The sequence below is a fragment of the Diospyros lotus genome, chromosome 11 (assembly GCF_014633365.1).
Source record: "Diospyros lotus cultivar Yz01 chromosome 11, ASM1463336v1, whole genome shotgun sequence".
Classification (NCBI taxonomy): Eukaryota; Viridiplantae; Streptophyta; class Magnoliopsida; order Ericales; family Ebenaceae; genus Diospyros; species Diospyros lotus.
The window spans coordinates 25,847,440-25,862,854 of NC_068348.1; the positions used below are offsets into that span (position 1 = coordinate 25,847,440).

General features: G+C 32.4%; 2 protein-coding genes across 3 annotated transcripts in view; both read left to right on the forward strand.

Annotated features, from left to right (window-relative positions):
• The window catches only part of LOC127813073 (disease resistance protein RPV1-like), a 95,124-nt gene extending 86,196 nt beyond the window's left edge, over positions 1-8,928 (forward strand). Inside the window, exon 2 of the mRNA XM_052353806.1 lies at positions 8,786-8,928. The gene's annotated coding sequence lies outside the window, so the exon portion shown is untranslated. The remainder of the gene's footprint in view (positions 1-8,785) is intronic.
• The window catches only part of LOC127813068 (disease resistance protein RPV1-like), a 29,510-nt gene extending 17,185 nt beyond the window's left edge, over positions 1-12,325 (forward strand). Inside the window, exons 3-6 of one of the 2 annotated variants that reach the window (XM_052353798.1) lie at positions 9,025-9,044; positions 9,977-10,369; positions 10,474-11,391; positions 11,482-12,325. In XM_052353798.1, coding sequence (XP_052209758.1) covers positions 9,025-9,044; positions 9,977-10,369; positions 10,474-11,391; positions 11,482-12,141 — 1,991 coding nt within the window. In that variant the 3' untranslated portion in view covers positions 12,142-12,325. The remainder of the gene's footprint in view (positions 1-9,024; positions 9,045-9,976; positions 10,370-10,473; positions 11,392-11,481) is intronic. The other variant, XM_052353797.1, reaches the window with a different exon arrangement.
• The last annotated feature ends 3,090 nt before the right edge of the window (positions 12,326-15,415 follow it).

Here is a 15,415-nt window from a genome sequence, read left to right on the forward strand (position 1 = left end):
AAAACAACCTCAAAAGTTTTATAGGAATAGGTCATAACAAAAAAAAAAAAAAAATATTGTAATCTGAAACCAATCAAAAAAATTTGTTTTAGTTATCCTCCTTCTTGATCATCGATTGAATCTTCTTAGTTGCATTAGTCAACAAATTGCCAAGGAGAGTCCTTTTGGCAAAACACCCTTCATAGTTTTTCAATATATGTATAACTCACAACCCAACTTCAACAACATAGTAACTTTATCATTAGATGAAGAAATCTAGAATATAATGTCATTAATTAGTACTTATGTCATACATATTAGGAACCCCCAAACTTATTTTACAAATATAGATATTAAATTCTGAAAATTGATGAAGCACATTTTCCTCCTCAATTTCGATCTTTTCGATCTTTCAATAAAGATCAGATTCTTACTGTTGAGAATGGTGGGCATAACATGTTAGAACATGTTTTAGCACATAGTCATTCTTAACATATTGCAAACCTTAAAACCTTAAACACTATACTAACTTGACTTACTTCTAGCATACGCGTGCACTTAAAGATCAAATTAAGGTTAATTACCAACTTCATCACACTAAAAACTTCACTACGTTTACAAATAAAGTTAAAAAATAAAATCATAATATTTAAGTTATATATAAAATATAACATTTAAAATTATAAAAAATAAATTTAAATTAATTAAGCTATATATAAAATAAAGATAATTTAGATAATTAATTAATTATATAAATGATAATAATCAAATTTTCAAAGTTGATTATCTATATATGACTTCACATATTCTTCCTATCAATCAATTACCACATTCAATATTGGTCAAATTTTAAGAAAGCAACAAAAAAAAAAAATAATGTTAAAAAATAAAATTATAACATTTAGTTATATATAAAATTATAACATTTAAAATTATAAAAAAATAAATTTAAATTAATTAAACTATATATAAAATAAAGATAATTTAAATAATTAATTAATTATATAAATGATAATAATCAAATTTTCAAAATTAATTATCCATACATGATTTCATATATTCTTCTTGACAATCAATTATCACATTTAAAATAGGTCAAATTTTTAAAAAATCAACAAAAAAAAGTTAAAAAATAAAATTATAACATTTAAGTTATATATAAAATTATAACATTTAAAATTAAAAAAATTAAATTAATTAAATTATATATATAATAAAGATAATTTAAATAATCAATTAATTATATAAATTATAATAATCAAATTTTCAAAATTGATTATCTATACATGATATCACATCTTCTTCCTGACAATTAATTACCACATTCAAGATAAGTCAAAATTTTTAGAAAGCAACAACAAAAAAAAAAAAAATAAAAACTAACTATTAACTGAATAACTTAATGTTAGGACGACTTTTGAAAAATTAAGCTGTTATACAAAATCTGTTCATATTAACATGACTTTACATATTGATTATCCATACATGATTTTATATATTCTTCCTGACAATTAATCACTATATTCAAGATAGGTCAAATTTTTAAGAAAGCAACAAAAAAAAAATAAAAAAAAAATTATAATATTTAAGCTATATATAAAATTATAACATTTAAAATTATAAAAAAATAAATTTAAATTAATTAAACTATATATATATAAATAAAGATAATTTAAATAATCAATTAATTATAAAAATGATAATAATCAAAATTTTAAAATTAATTATTCATATGTGACTTCACATATTTCTCTTGCTAATAATAAAAATAAATATAAAATATAATAAATTTTCAAAAAAAAATGACAACATATGATAAATATAAATAGCCTATACAAAATATTTTTATTTAAAATTATAAAAAATTAAATTTAAATTAATTAAACTATATATATAAAAAAATAAAAATAAATTAAATAATCAATTAATTATATAAATGATAATAATCAAAATTTTAAAATTAATATAACATATTTTTCCTGCCAATAATAAAAATATAAAACATAATAAATTTTTCAAAAGAAATATGAGAACATATGATAAATATAAATAGCCTATACAAAATATTAATTTTGTCAAAATAACTTAAACGATTTATTTAAAAAATAAATTTAAATTAATTAAATTATATATATAATAAAGATAATTTAAATAATTAATTAATTATATAAATTATAATTATCAAATTTTCAAAATTAATTATTTATACATGATTTCACATATTTTTCCTGATAATTAATTACCACATTCAAGATATATAGGTCAAAATTTTTTGAAAGTAACAAAAAAAATAAAGTTAAAAAATAACTATTAATTGGAAAAGTTAATGCTAGAATGACTTCCAAAAAATTAAGTTGTTATACAAAATCTATTCACATTGGCAAACCAAAAACATGATTAAAATAATTAATTGATTGAAAACCAAAAGCTTGGTTAAACTAATTAAATAAATGATAATAATCAATTGAGTTATATATAAAATTATAGCATTTAAAAATTTTAAATTAAACTATAAAATTATATAAAACTATAACATTTAAAATTATAAAAAAATAAATAAATTAAACTATATATAAAATAAAGATAATTTAAATAATCAATTAATTATATAAATAATAATAATCAAATTTTCAAAATTAAAAAATAACTATTAATTAAAAATTTTAATGCTGGGATGACTTCCAAAGAATTAAACTATTACACAAAATCCGTTTATATTGACAAATCAAAAACACGGTTAAAACTAATTGGTTGCAAATAAGAAAATATGGTTAAACTAATTAAATAAATGATAATAATTAATTAATTTATATATAAAAATACAATATTTAAAATTATAATAAAATAAATTAAAATTAATTAAAATATTTATAAGATAAAGATAATTTAAATAATTAATTAATTATATAAATGATAATAATCAAATTTTTGAAATTGATTATTCATACATGACTTCACATCTTTCTCCTAACAATCAATTACCACGTTCAAAACAGGTCAAATTTTTAAGAAAGTAACAAAAAAATAAAGTTAAAAAATAAAATTATAACATTTAAAATTATTAAAATAAATTTAAATTAATTAAACTATATATAAAATAAAGATAATTTAAATAATCAATTAATTATATAAATGACAATAATAAATTTTTGAAATTGATTATCAATACATGACTTTATATATTTCTCCTGGCAAACAATTACCACATTAAAATTTTTAAAAAAGTAACAAAAAAAATAAAGTTAAAAATTAAAATTACAATATTTAAATTATATATAAAATTATAACATTTAAAATTATAAAAAAATAAATTTAAATTAATTAAACTATATATAAAAATAAAAATAATTTAATTAATCAATTAATTATATAAATGATAATAATCAAATTTTCAAAATTAATTATCTATATATGACTTCAATATTGTAATAAGAGTAAATTATACTCAATATTAGAGGTTTCACCACCTATAATCTCATGTTATAAAAATTACATTGACCTCTACTTCATTAAATGAACGTTAAAAAGTTCGTGTAAGCATATAAGATTTCAGTAGTACTCAATGCAATTGATCGACACGAGATAATTTGTAACATCCCATATTTAGTGATAGGATGGATCAGAATAACTTATCCTAATGGACTTACGCGAACTTCACAGAGGGTTACCCATTCTTGAGCTTCCCCAGCTTAAGCATGCTTAACCCTAGAGTTCTTTGCCTACATTCAACTCAAAAGATATCCAACTAGTGTTATTTCTTCCTTACTTATTCTCGATATATATATATATTACCCTTCTCTGAGCTCTTGGAATATTACATTCTCCCCCCCTTGAGCACATGACGTTCTCATCATGCGACCTTACAACCAATTCCAGATCTTCCCCATTTTGTATGGCTGATGTGGGATTCGCCTAAGGTGCCTAACTACACCCCCTTAGAGACTTAGCATTCTCACTGAGGTTTGCCCCACCATCGCGCTCAGAGGCTTCGGATCGACTCTGATATCACTTGTAACATCCTGTATCGAATGATAGGAAGGATTGGAACAACTAACCTTATGGGTCTACTGGAACTTCCTAGGGGGTCACCCATCCTTGAGCTTCCCCAGCTCAAGTACGCTTAACCCCAGAGTTTTTTTACCTACATTCAACCCAAAAGATATACAGCTAGTATTGTTTCATTTCTTACTTATTCTCGATATATACTACTTTTATCTAGACTCTTGGGGTATTACATAATTTGATTCAAATATGGTATAAATCATCAACATAATTTTTCAAATTTGTGGAGTATACATAGTCAATATAATTTTTAGAAACATAATAAATACTCCATGTGTTTATATCAAATCAAAGGGACGAAGGATATATCTACTTAAAAATTTAAAATAAAAATAAAAGGCAAAAATTAGACTTCCTACCTTTAAAGTGTAATATAAATACATTATCTCTTAATTTTTAAAAAGGGAAAATAGCAAAAAAATCAAAATCTTTTTTGAATTTATAAATTTATCCAAACGTTTTAATTTTAATAATTGTATTCCAATTGGCAATTTGATACAATTTTATCTAACACTTGAAATCAATTTAGAATGTGTGTGCCATTGTTGATGTGACACACCATTTATAATAAAAAAATATAAATGAGATTCTTATATACACATATAATAAAATAAAAAATAAAATTTTACATATGGGTTCCACTCATATGCACCATTATAAAGAACTATGATCCTTTGATTCATACAGCACCGCTCCGTCCAGCCCATCCATTTTCTCCTAGACCCCATCTGGCGTAGCACTTCAGCCAGATATTCCCAACTTAACATTTATTAACTAATTTTAACTAATTTGAGAATTTATTTAACGTCACAACAGATTTTAGGGATGGAATTAGCTATCAATTTAAGTTTTTTTAATATTCAATTTTAACTCGGTCAGTGCATTTACTTAACATTTCGTAACTTTTGGGACTTTTTTCCAGCGAAATTTTGCCCCGGTTTCCTGGCAGTTTCCCATTCAATAATATCAGCCAATGTTCTGCTTTGCTTTGGTCGCACGCACCCCCACCCTCCTTATATTTCTCTCGTCTTTCCAGACGACTTCCATCTACTTCAGAGTTGACGATGCTCTTTAGTCTCTACCCGATCGTTCTGATGATAAATCCAAGTGGTAAGACTTTGATTGATCTCCAGTTTTCTCCAACACAGCCATTCTTCTCTGCTCCCTCTGTTCAATGACTACTACTACAAGAGCCAAAGAGCCCACCTCCTCCTCTTTCACTTCTCGGAGCAGCAGCAGCTATGACGTGTTCTTGAGCTTCAGAGGCGAGGACACTCGCTGGACCTTCGCCGACCACCTCTATACGGCTCTTAGGAACGCCGGATTTCGCACCTTCAGAGACGATGATGAAATCCAAAGAGGAGAAAGCATCATCGTTGAGCTGCAAAGGGCAATCGAAGAGTCGAGGGTTTCAATTGTTGTCTTGTCCAGAAACTACGCGTCTTCAACCTGGTGCCTCGATGAGCTTGAGATGATCCTCGGAAGACGACGAAGGAGGGACTCTGGGCACGTGGTTCTGCCGGTGTTCTACGGCGTGGATCCGTCGGAGGTCAGGAAACAAAAGGGAGTTTATGCGGAGGCATTTGCGAGGCATGAAGAGCGATTCAAGTTCGACGTGGGAGAGGGTGAAGCAGCAAAGGGGTGGAAGGAGAAATTGAAGTGGTGGAGGGAAGCGCTAGAGGAAGTTGCTGGTTTAGCAGGAATGCCAGATGGAATTGATAGGTAACCGTTTGCCTCCCACTTCTTTGTCCATAGTTGTGAATGGACTGTAATTTAATTACAATATTAATTAAATATTCTAAGGAGAAAAAATATATCAAAAAAAGTAAATTTGACTAATCATAATGGTAAAAATATTAATTGAAACAATTTGCCATTGTAAAATTTCTAATTTTTTTTAAAAAATTTTAAAATTTAAGATCAATATCATTAAAATTGTAATATTACAATATCACGAATATAATTTTGGTAGTTTTTATATTGTAATATTATCAAATTAATTAGATCATAATAATTATAATATAGCAATATAAAATTATATAACTAGCAATATCATAAATGGTGTATTAATTAGATCATAACTATAATATAGCTAATTCCCCTACGGACACTGCTTGTGATGCAATGTCTTTACAAGAAGACATATTCTATTAGAAATAGAGTCCATTAACGTTCTAAAAGATAATGGATTCAAGTGTGAAACGTATCTTATTTTTGAAAAATGAAATTCCTTGTCATTTAATAGGGTTCTTTTGCCATCTGATTTCTTTGATTTATTTTATTTTTCCATTATTCTTTTCATATTTTGGCATCATCTTAATGGTATTAATTTTAAGTTCAAACGAATGCAGTTTTTCCGTGGACCATGATAATTTTCATAATGTGTTAGTGTAAGCACCCCTCGCCCGGATATCCCAACCGCCCGATCAATCCGAACGAGAGCGCCTACATAAGAGAAGAGAAACAAACACAAGACAAAAATACCCTGGCATGCATACATACGACAAATACAACAGCGGAAGCAAAACAATATACATGCACTCCTACAAGTACCCTGCTGGAACAGCAGTCAAGGAGTATATGAGAATATACAGACACCTGTGCCAACAATAAAAGATACAAGGAACAACCGGGCACAGTCAAAAATGAGAGTCAAAAACTTCTAACAAAACATCAGAGAAAGCAGGGGCAGCTAACTGTACACCCTACCGACACGGCTGGCTGCTAGGTGGTACGGTCCTCGCCCTCGACTTTAGCCTTACCCTTACCTGGAATGATGGAAAGCAAGGTGAGTCGCAAGACTCAGCAAGTTTATATAATAAGGAAGGCTGTAAACGAAACAGAAGAGGATATCATCCCAAATATAAACCCACATGTACACACAAGCCATGTGACGCAACAACACAACAGTGCACAATAATAAAACACATACCGGACCTCGGGGCCCACATAAAACACCTGGCACCCAAGTCCCATACCAACCTGCCGCTGCCCTGGACGGTAACAACTACCTCCAGCAAACCTGTGCGCACTGTCCCAGGGCGGTACTCCCGTCACCCGTATCCCTGCCGGTACTCCCGACAGCCGAGCCATAGGCTCCCTCGAAACGGTACTCCCGTTCGAGAACTAATATCTACCAGTAACCATGCAATGCATATAAAATGCAAGGCGTAATGAGCATCAACGTGATACTAGGCGCCCATACATCCAGGCATCAGGCCATGCTCCGCCCACGTAGTAAATCACACGCGATGCATATGCCCGTGCTGGATGCAATCTAACCAATCGAAAATGTTCGTGATCAAGCATAACCAAATCATGATGATCCCATCATGCAGCCCGTACCCATGTGCATATCAAACCATGCAACAAAAATAAAATAATCAGGCATGCTATAATCACATAACGGTAGAGCTAGTCGACAATGTCTGACACCGGTCAGTGGTCGGTGACCAGGAGAGATCATCTAACGGCCTAAAATAGACCGTACAACAGTCACACCGTCACCATACAACTAACCCTTGCCCCCACTGCCCAACCACTCTAGCCAATAAATAACCGGAAGTCAAATAATAATACCCGACAGCTAAGAACCTAGCCCCGGGTGAGTACGACATCATTCCCATAGGCTTGGGGGTGATACAAACCCCCGTAGGCAACCAACGAATAATACCCTCGAAACCAGGTTAATAAATTAAATTATTAAACACACCGTTTAAATTCCATAATCTATTAACAGTCAAATCCAATGAAGGGAGGTCAAATAAATTTATATCGAAAGAATCGACAATGAGGGTATAAAGAACTTGCCTTTCCGGAGATAGCCTTAAGCTCAATTTGACCAAACGCGGTCAAAGTTATACAAACTGCAATATTCCATTTATTGACAAAATTAATAAAATTGGGCCCCAAATAAAATTTCAACCTCAGAAATTATTAATTACTAAGTTAATTACATACCTAGATAATTAAATCAGGGATTAAACGGGGTTTAATCTGATTTTTTGAAGCCCAATTTCTCAATTTTTTTCTTGTTCGCGAGCTGCTGCTTCTGCAATTTTTTTTACTGAAAGGAAAGAAGAAAACGCCCGAAATCGGGCTCAATTTCGCGCAAAAAAGGGGGCAGGGGGCGGCGCCACGTGGCAGCGCTGGAGCGGCTGCTGGGGAGGCCACCGTCTCCTTCGAAACGAAGTCGTTTCGACGTCCTTGGGCTGATTAAAAATCAGCCCAAAATCCACCCCTCGCGCACGCCTGCCCGCGGACTCGAAGCCGCGTCCACCGCCTGGCCGTCTCACGCACGAACCGCCCGCGCCCACGCTCACATCTAACCTATATATAACTTAGGTTATATTTAATGTGATTTTCTCCCCTTTCCTTGAATCACGCCAGCAACCCCTATCTTCATTTAATTACACAATCACCCACTAAATTAATTACAGAAATACCCGAACTTTCTGAAAATCACACAAATTAATTTGTTTTAATTTTTTTCTTTTTCCAGAAATCCCTAAATAACAAAATTAATTATCCTAACTTCTTATTTCCATAAAATCATATAATTAAATTTTTATTTAACCACAACCAATTATTTTACCATTTCTTTTAATTTAAATTACCCCAAAATTAATTTAATTTGTTAAATACGGGCGTTACAGTTAGTTTTTCGTAGAGAAAATTTTAATTTATTTATCAGATGCTTAGCGATTGATGAGCTATCACTTTCTGTATGGATTGCAAATTATAGGTACGAGTCAAAGCTTATCCAAAAAATTATCAAGGAAGTTGAAGACAAGCTAAGCCGGCCAAGAGTTTTGAATGTTGCCCCTTACCCCATTGGACTAGATTCCCGTGCTGAAAGCATTAATTTGTGGTTACAAGATGGAGGGCTTGATGTTAGACTTATTGCCATTTGTGGGATGGGTGGAATTGGCAAGACAACCATTGCTAAATTTGTGTACAACTTAAACTCCTCAAAATTTGAAGGTAGCAGCTTCCTAGCAAATGTAAGAGAAATTTCTGGACAACAAAACAGTTTAATTCGTTTACAAAGTCAACTTCTTTCAGATATTCTGAGCAGAAGAGAGGTAGAAATACGCAATGTTGATGAAGGGGTTCTTAAGATTAAAGAAGTTATTGGCCGTAAAAAAGTTCTTATAATTCTTGATGATGTTGATAAATGGGAACAATTAGATGCAGTCTTTGGAATTAAGGATTGGCTTTCTCCAGGTAGTAAATTGATCATAACTACTAGACATGAGCAATTAGTAAGAGCTCATGAGTGTTGGAAAGTACACAAGGTAGAAAAGTTGGATCACGACGAATCCCTACAGCTTTTCAGTTGGTATGCCTTTGGACAAAGCCATCCTATTGATGGTTATTTGATAGACTCAAAAAAGGCAGTGGATTATTGCGGAGGGATTCCATTGGCTGTTAAAATTTTGGGTCGTTTCCTATCTGGCACAAGTTTAGATGTGTGGAAAAGTCAACTACAAAAATTAATAGCAATTCCTCACAATGAAATCCTTGAAATACTCAAATTAAGTTACGACTCTTTACAAGATGACCACGACAAAAATTTATTCCTCGATATTGCTTGCTTCTTTGTCGGAGGGGACATAGACACCACAATTACAATCCTAAAGGGCTGTTATGATTTCGCATTGGCTGGAATTCAAAATCTTATTGATAGAAATATGTTAACCATTGAACATAATCGATTGGTGATGCATCAATGGATTCAGGAAATGGGAAGGGAAATTGTCCGGCAAAAATCACCTGAAGAGTTAGGAGAACGCAGCAGGCTCTGGAATCACAAGGATTCCTTGAGTGTCTTAAAGGGAAAAACTGTATGAATTAACTATACTTATTTATTTTGTACGTATTTGTGAAAAGATGCTATTTATTTATCAATGCTCCCCCTTCTTTTCTTTGTCAGGGCACAAGAAAAATCAGAGGCCTTGTTCTTGACATGCATTTCTTGAAGGAAGATGAGTCTGAGTGGAATAGCTTTGGGCCCAACAGCTGCTCTAAAAAGGGGAAGAGATTTCCCTTTAGTATCTTCTTTGGTTTCCCTTTGGGCATTGCCACAAAAAATTCAAATGTAGCTTTTTTGGAAGGTGATGCATTTTCAAGGATGTCCAATCTACAACTTCTACAGATTAGTCATGTACAATTATTTGGAAACTATGAAAATTTCCCCAAAGGATTGAGGTGGTTGCATTGGTCTCATTTCCCTTTACAAATGATACCCAATGATTTTCCTTTGGACAAGCTGGTTGCTCTTGAAATGCCTTATAGCTGCTTGAAAAAGGTTTTGAATGGAGCCAAGGTTTGTTTCCTATTTCCTTTTCTTTTTATTTCTTCTATTAATTTGTATTTTCATTAGATTTTTAATCAAATTATTAATATTTGTTCTCTCTTGTTGTTTTACAGTTCCTCCGATTACTAAAAATCCTTAATCTAAGTCATTCCCATTATTTTGTTGAGACTCCTGATTTCTCAAGATTGCCGAATCTCAAGAGACTTATACTTGAAAATTGTACTAGGTTGGTTAAGGTTGATGAATCGATTGGATGCCTAGAAAGACTTGTTTTCTTAAACTTGAGAAATTGTCAAAGCTTGAGGGAGCTTCCACAAACCTTTTATAAGCTAAAATCTCTGGCAACACTTGACCTTAGCGGTTGCTTAAATCTTGGAAATTTTTCAGCAGAGCTGGGTAATATGAATTCTTTGGCAGTGCTTCTACCAGATGGAACTGCAATAAATCCATTATTCTCTATCACTTGGAAGGTGAAAGCATGGCTTTTGTCTTCATGGCCTTGGCCACTAAATCCAAGAAGTCGGCCAGAATTTTCATGGGTTTCTTTTCCAGAGTCTTTGGTAGGTTTAAGTCTTGCAAATTGCAATCTGTCTGATGACAGTTTCCCTAGGGATTTTAGCAGCCTATCCTCATTGCGGAAGTTGAATTTGAGCGAGAATCCGATTCGTAGCCTCCCAAATTGCATTAGGGATCATTTTGGGCTCAAGAGTCTATGGTTACACTCATGCCCAAGGCTTTTGACACTTGACGGGCTGCCTAAAAGTTTAGAAGATGTGCAGGTTGATGGATGTAAATTATTGGAAAAAATAAGCTTTGACTCAGCAGATTTTACCGGAAAAATTTTAACTTATCGTCATTGCCGGAGGCTAGTTGAGATTTCTGGTTTATACAAGGTAAAACCCTTAGAAAGTGATGATGCAGAGCTAATTAACAATTTGGGCTTTTGTGACTTCTTCGAAGGCATGGGAAAATCATATATAGAGTTTTCATCAATCTCTGCATCACATGAAACGTGGATGTCTCCTCCCCTAGTGCGCGTTCTCTCTCTCTCTCTCTCTCTCTCTCTCTCTCTCTCATGGGGCTGTATATTACTGTTTAACTTATGTTGTTTTTTTGTATAGGGATTACACCAGCCTTGTACAATTTGCACTTATGTTCGTGGAAGCAAGATGCCTATCAGATTCAATCTTAAGAATGTAGGATCCTCAATATCTTTTACCGTGCCTTCCGATGCTAATTTCAGAACTCAAGGATTGTCTGTATGTTCTGTTTATGCTGAATCTAATGATTATCGGTTTGAAGAACAATACTTACGCACAATTATCAGTAATGCAACCAAACAAGTGAAATGGAGCTATTGCCCAGAACTTTTGGGTTTTCCACTAAATGAAGACGACGTGACGTGGTTAAGTTATTGGAAGTTAGAGGATCAGTTGGAAGGTGGAGATGAAGTGAATATTTCAGTTACAAGTGATCGTTATCATGAAGTTAAGGAGGTTGGGGTTTATATTGTGTACAAGGAGGAGGCAGAAGAAAAGAAGACCACACAATCTCTTAGTTTAGAAGTTCCCCAACAAATTCATCCATATGGGAATGTAGTTCCTGATTTTTGTAAAGGGGATTGTGAGGACTGCAAGAAGTTTCCAATGCCTAGAGATCCAGCAAGCACTAGATTCATTCTTCCTGCTGATCGTTGCTCTGAGGTTACGTTGAAAATGTGCACGGGCCCTGCAATTACCATTTGGCCACGTCTTGGTTTCATTTTTGATACAGGGCATTGATTTCATTTTTGAGACAGGGCATGACGGTAAAAAATGATTGTGATGGGCCCACTAAATAAATCATAAGTTTTTTTTTTCTTAAATACTATTTCATGTCTGTTTAGTTTAAGATGAAACTACTCTTACCATTGATGGAATTATTCTATCCTACCAATCAAATAATGATGGGAGAAAGTGGGCTTCACGTTCATGCTGCAGCTTGTGTATAATAAAGTGGGTAATTCGTTTATAATATATTAATAAATTTATTTATAATTTTATAAATATATTATTTGAACATAAATACATGCATATATTATATATACACGTCATATATATTATTTAAATAAAAAATATGTATATAAACATATCATCGTTATGTTAAATTTGATTGATTTGAGTAGAGTCTCCCATCTCCAAGAAAACTCATTTTGGCAGTCTCACTATCTCCTAGGTTTCTTTGCCTGTTCCGATCATTTCCTTTCCCTCCTTTCTCTTCCTTTTGTTGCCTGGTCCTTCCTCTTCTTCTCCAATAAAGAGATAGTCTGTCTGCACATGTTCTGTTCCTTTTGCACTGGGTAGGGACGATGATACTCCAACAATTACAGACTGTTGCTGCTATTGGGAAGAAACGAAAAGGAGACTAGTGACTCAATCATGGCCACCACTGCCTCGTCGATTGTCGACCACCTCTGCATCTTCCCTCTCCGCCGTTGCACACCACTCCTTCTAGTGTGTTTTTTGTTTTGATAAAGCTTGTCAACCGAATGTACGAACCAAGCTCAGGTTTGTCGAGTCGAGCTACCAACAATCTCATTTATAAGAAATTTTATATATTGTAAAAGGATATAATAAATTGTACACCCATAAAAAGCAGTTAAAATACAAGTACATCAAATGTCATTCCTCCTTGATAAACCTTGAGCTAATAATACTGATAGGTCGGCCTGGGCAGTTCTTGCCACTATATATTCTGGCTGTATATGCTTTAATAACTAAACCTTTCAAGAGGGAAACCGAATCCAACAAAATAAGGATTACTTCTTATCTTGATCAATTGAGCCAATGGCTGAGAAGAATTAGTACGTAATTAATGAATTACCAATGTAAGTATCAAAATCTGTCCTGCGGGCTTCGATGCTGTTTGAGACTTTGTGCTCGCTGTGCCACATCCCTCTGTATGTAGATCGCAGAAAAGGGAGGAATTAAACCATAATTCTGTTTCTAGCAAATGGATCCTACTCCTAGAACTGGATTAATTAGCTGATCATTATTCAGTATTCACCTGAATTTTCCATGCGAATTTAACCTCATTAATTGCTGATGTCCAAATAGATACTGAAGTCCAAGTGGTCTCTCACACGTTTATCATACCTACGTATTAACTATAATCTCTTTTAAAAATTTAATATTTTTTTATATTAAGAAAAACTATATGTAGTTTCTTTGGACATGAAATAATTACAAAAAATACCCACAAAATTTAAGAAAATACAGTGAACACCCTTGAGATTTAATACTACATTGTAATTTTTCGTTGTTGTTGTTAGTTATTCTCAGTTAAAATATTTTTAAATAACTGAAATGCCCTTATTGTTTTTATTGTGAATATATATATTGTCAGCTATATATCGTCCTCATACAGTGAATACCCTTGTTTTTATTGTCAGCTATTAAAAAGATGTGAGCAAACGCATAGAACCTCACTTGATTTTTACAGTTGTATGCACAATTGGTAATATAATTATTTCTAATACAATATCTTTGTTATTATATATATATATATATTTTTATTTTTATTAAAAATAAAAATATTCAATGACTATTTATATTTCATTATAGCATTTAGTTTTGATGAACTGTTAATGTAAACAAAATAATTATAAAATCCTGCCAATTTTCACATATACCATTAGATTAATTCTTTTTCTACTAGTTTTGTGTGCAAATGATCGGTTCGGTTATCGAATTGATCGAAATTCATTAACTAATTAAACGAATTGAGAAATAAAATTGAATTGAACTGATCGATGAATCCAAAAAATTAAATTAACTCATAATCAAAAAAATTGAACACAAATTGTATAAACTGAACCGAAACTATTAAGCTGAATAAATGCCAAAGAAATTGAAGAAAACCAAAGTAACCGATAAAAAAACATACCAAATCAAAGAAAACGACGTTATTTTATAGACATCAAAACAATATTATTTTAAAAATCGATCAGTTCAGTTAGTTCAATTCTTCCAACCAAAAAATAGAATCGAAAATCAAAAACCAAACTTTTGAGAAAATTAATCGAATTAAACCGATGTAAGAAAAAAATCGAATCAAACAGACAAGTTCAATCGATTCAGTTCGATTAGTTTGAGTAAACCAAACTTTTGTTCTCCCCTACCTAAAAAGTAAGGCCTCGTTTGTTCAATATAACATTTCACATTGGAAATTTACTTTTATATAAAATATTTCATATACATGCTATCTCTTTTTGGTGTTTCACCATACTAATGTTAATGAACAGTTAATTATTTTGTAATCGAAAACATATTTAATTAGATAGATAGATGCTTTCCAAAATCCACGACTGAGAGCAATAAGTATAAAATTTAAAATTCAAATTCAGAATTTAATTTTCCAAATTCATTTCTTGTCATCCTTCTATAGATTACTGTTGGTTTTGTGTTTCCTAATAAGGCCCAAGGCTGTGACGATTTTTCGGGTGGGTTTTATCTTCATAGGCTTTGGCCCAAGATTGAAGAACCAAAGTCCGTCACCACTTTTAGGCAGCCCATTTTAGAAGCCGAGTCACAAACCCTATTCCCACTTTAGAGGAGAAATAGGCCTTAACCCATTTGCTCAAGTGGGAGGGAAGCCCACTGTTCTGAGCCCAAAAGCCCAAGGCTTAAGCCTACATATAAAAGGCTGGTGTGCGGCCCATTTCTTTGATGTTTCTCTCTCTCTATCTCTGCTGAACCTTAGCTCATCTCTCTTTCTCTCTCTCTCTCTCTCTCTCTCTCTCTCTCGTATCTCCTTGCTTGGCCGATTGCTTCCTTCGTGGTTTCCTTTTGCTGCTGATCTTCGATGGCTCTATTTCCATGTCGATCCGATGCTTCTTTCCATGTTAAGAGACAACATTTGTCCTTGTTGATCTTGGTCGATTTGTTGGTGTCGCATGCCCTATTTAGGGGGTTTCGATCATCCATTCTCGGGAAGCATTTCTCTTTGCTTTGTGCTTTCTACCCTTTGTCTTTGTGACCGATCTATCTTATGTGGTAACCTACTGTGTGTGGCTTT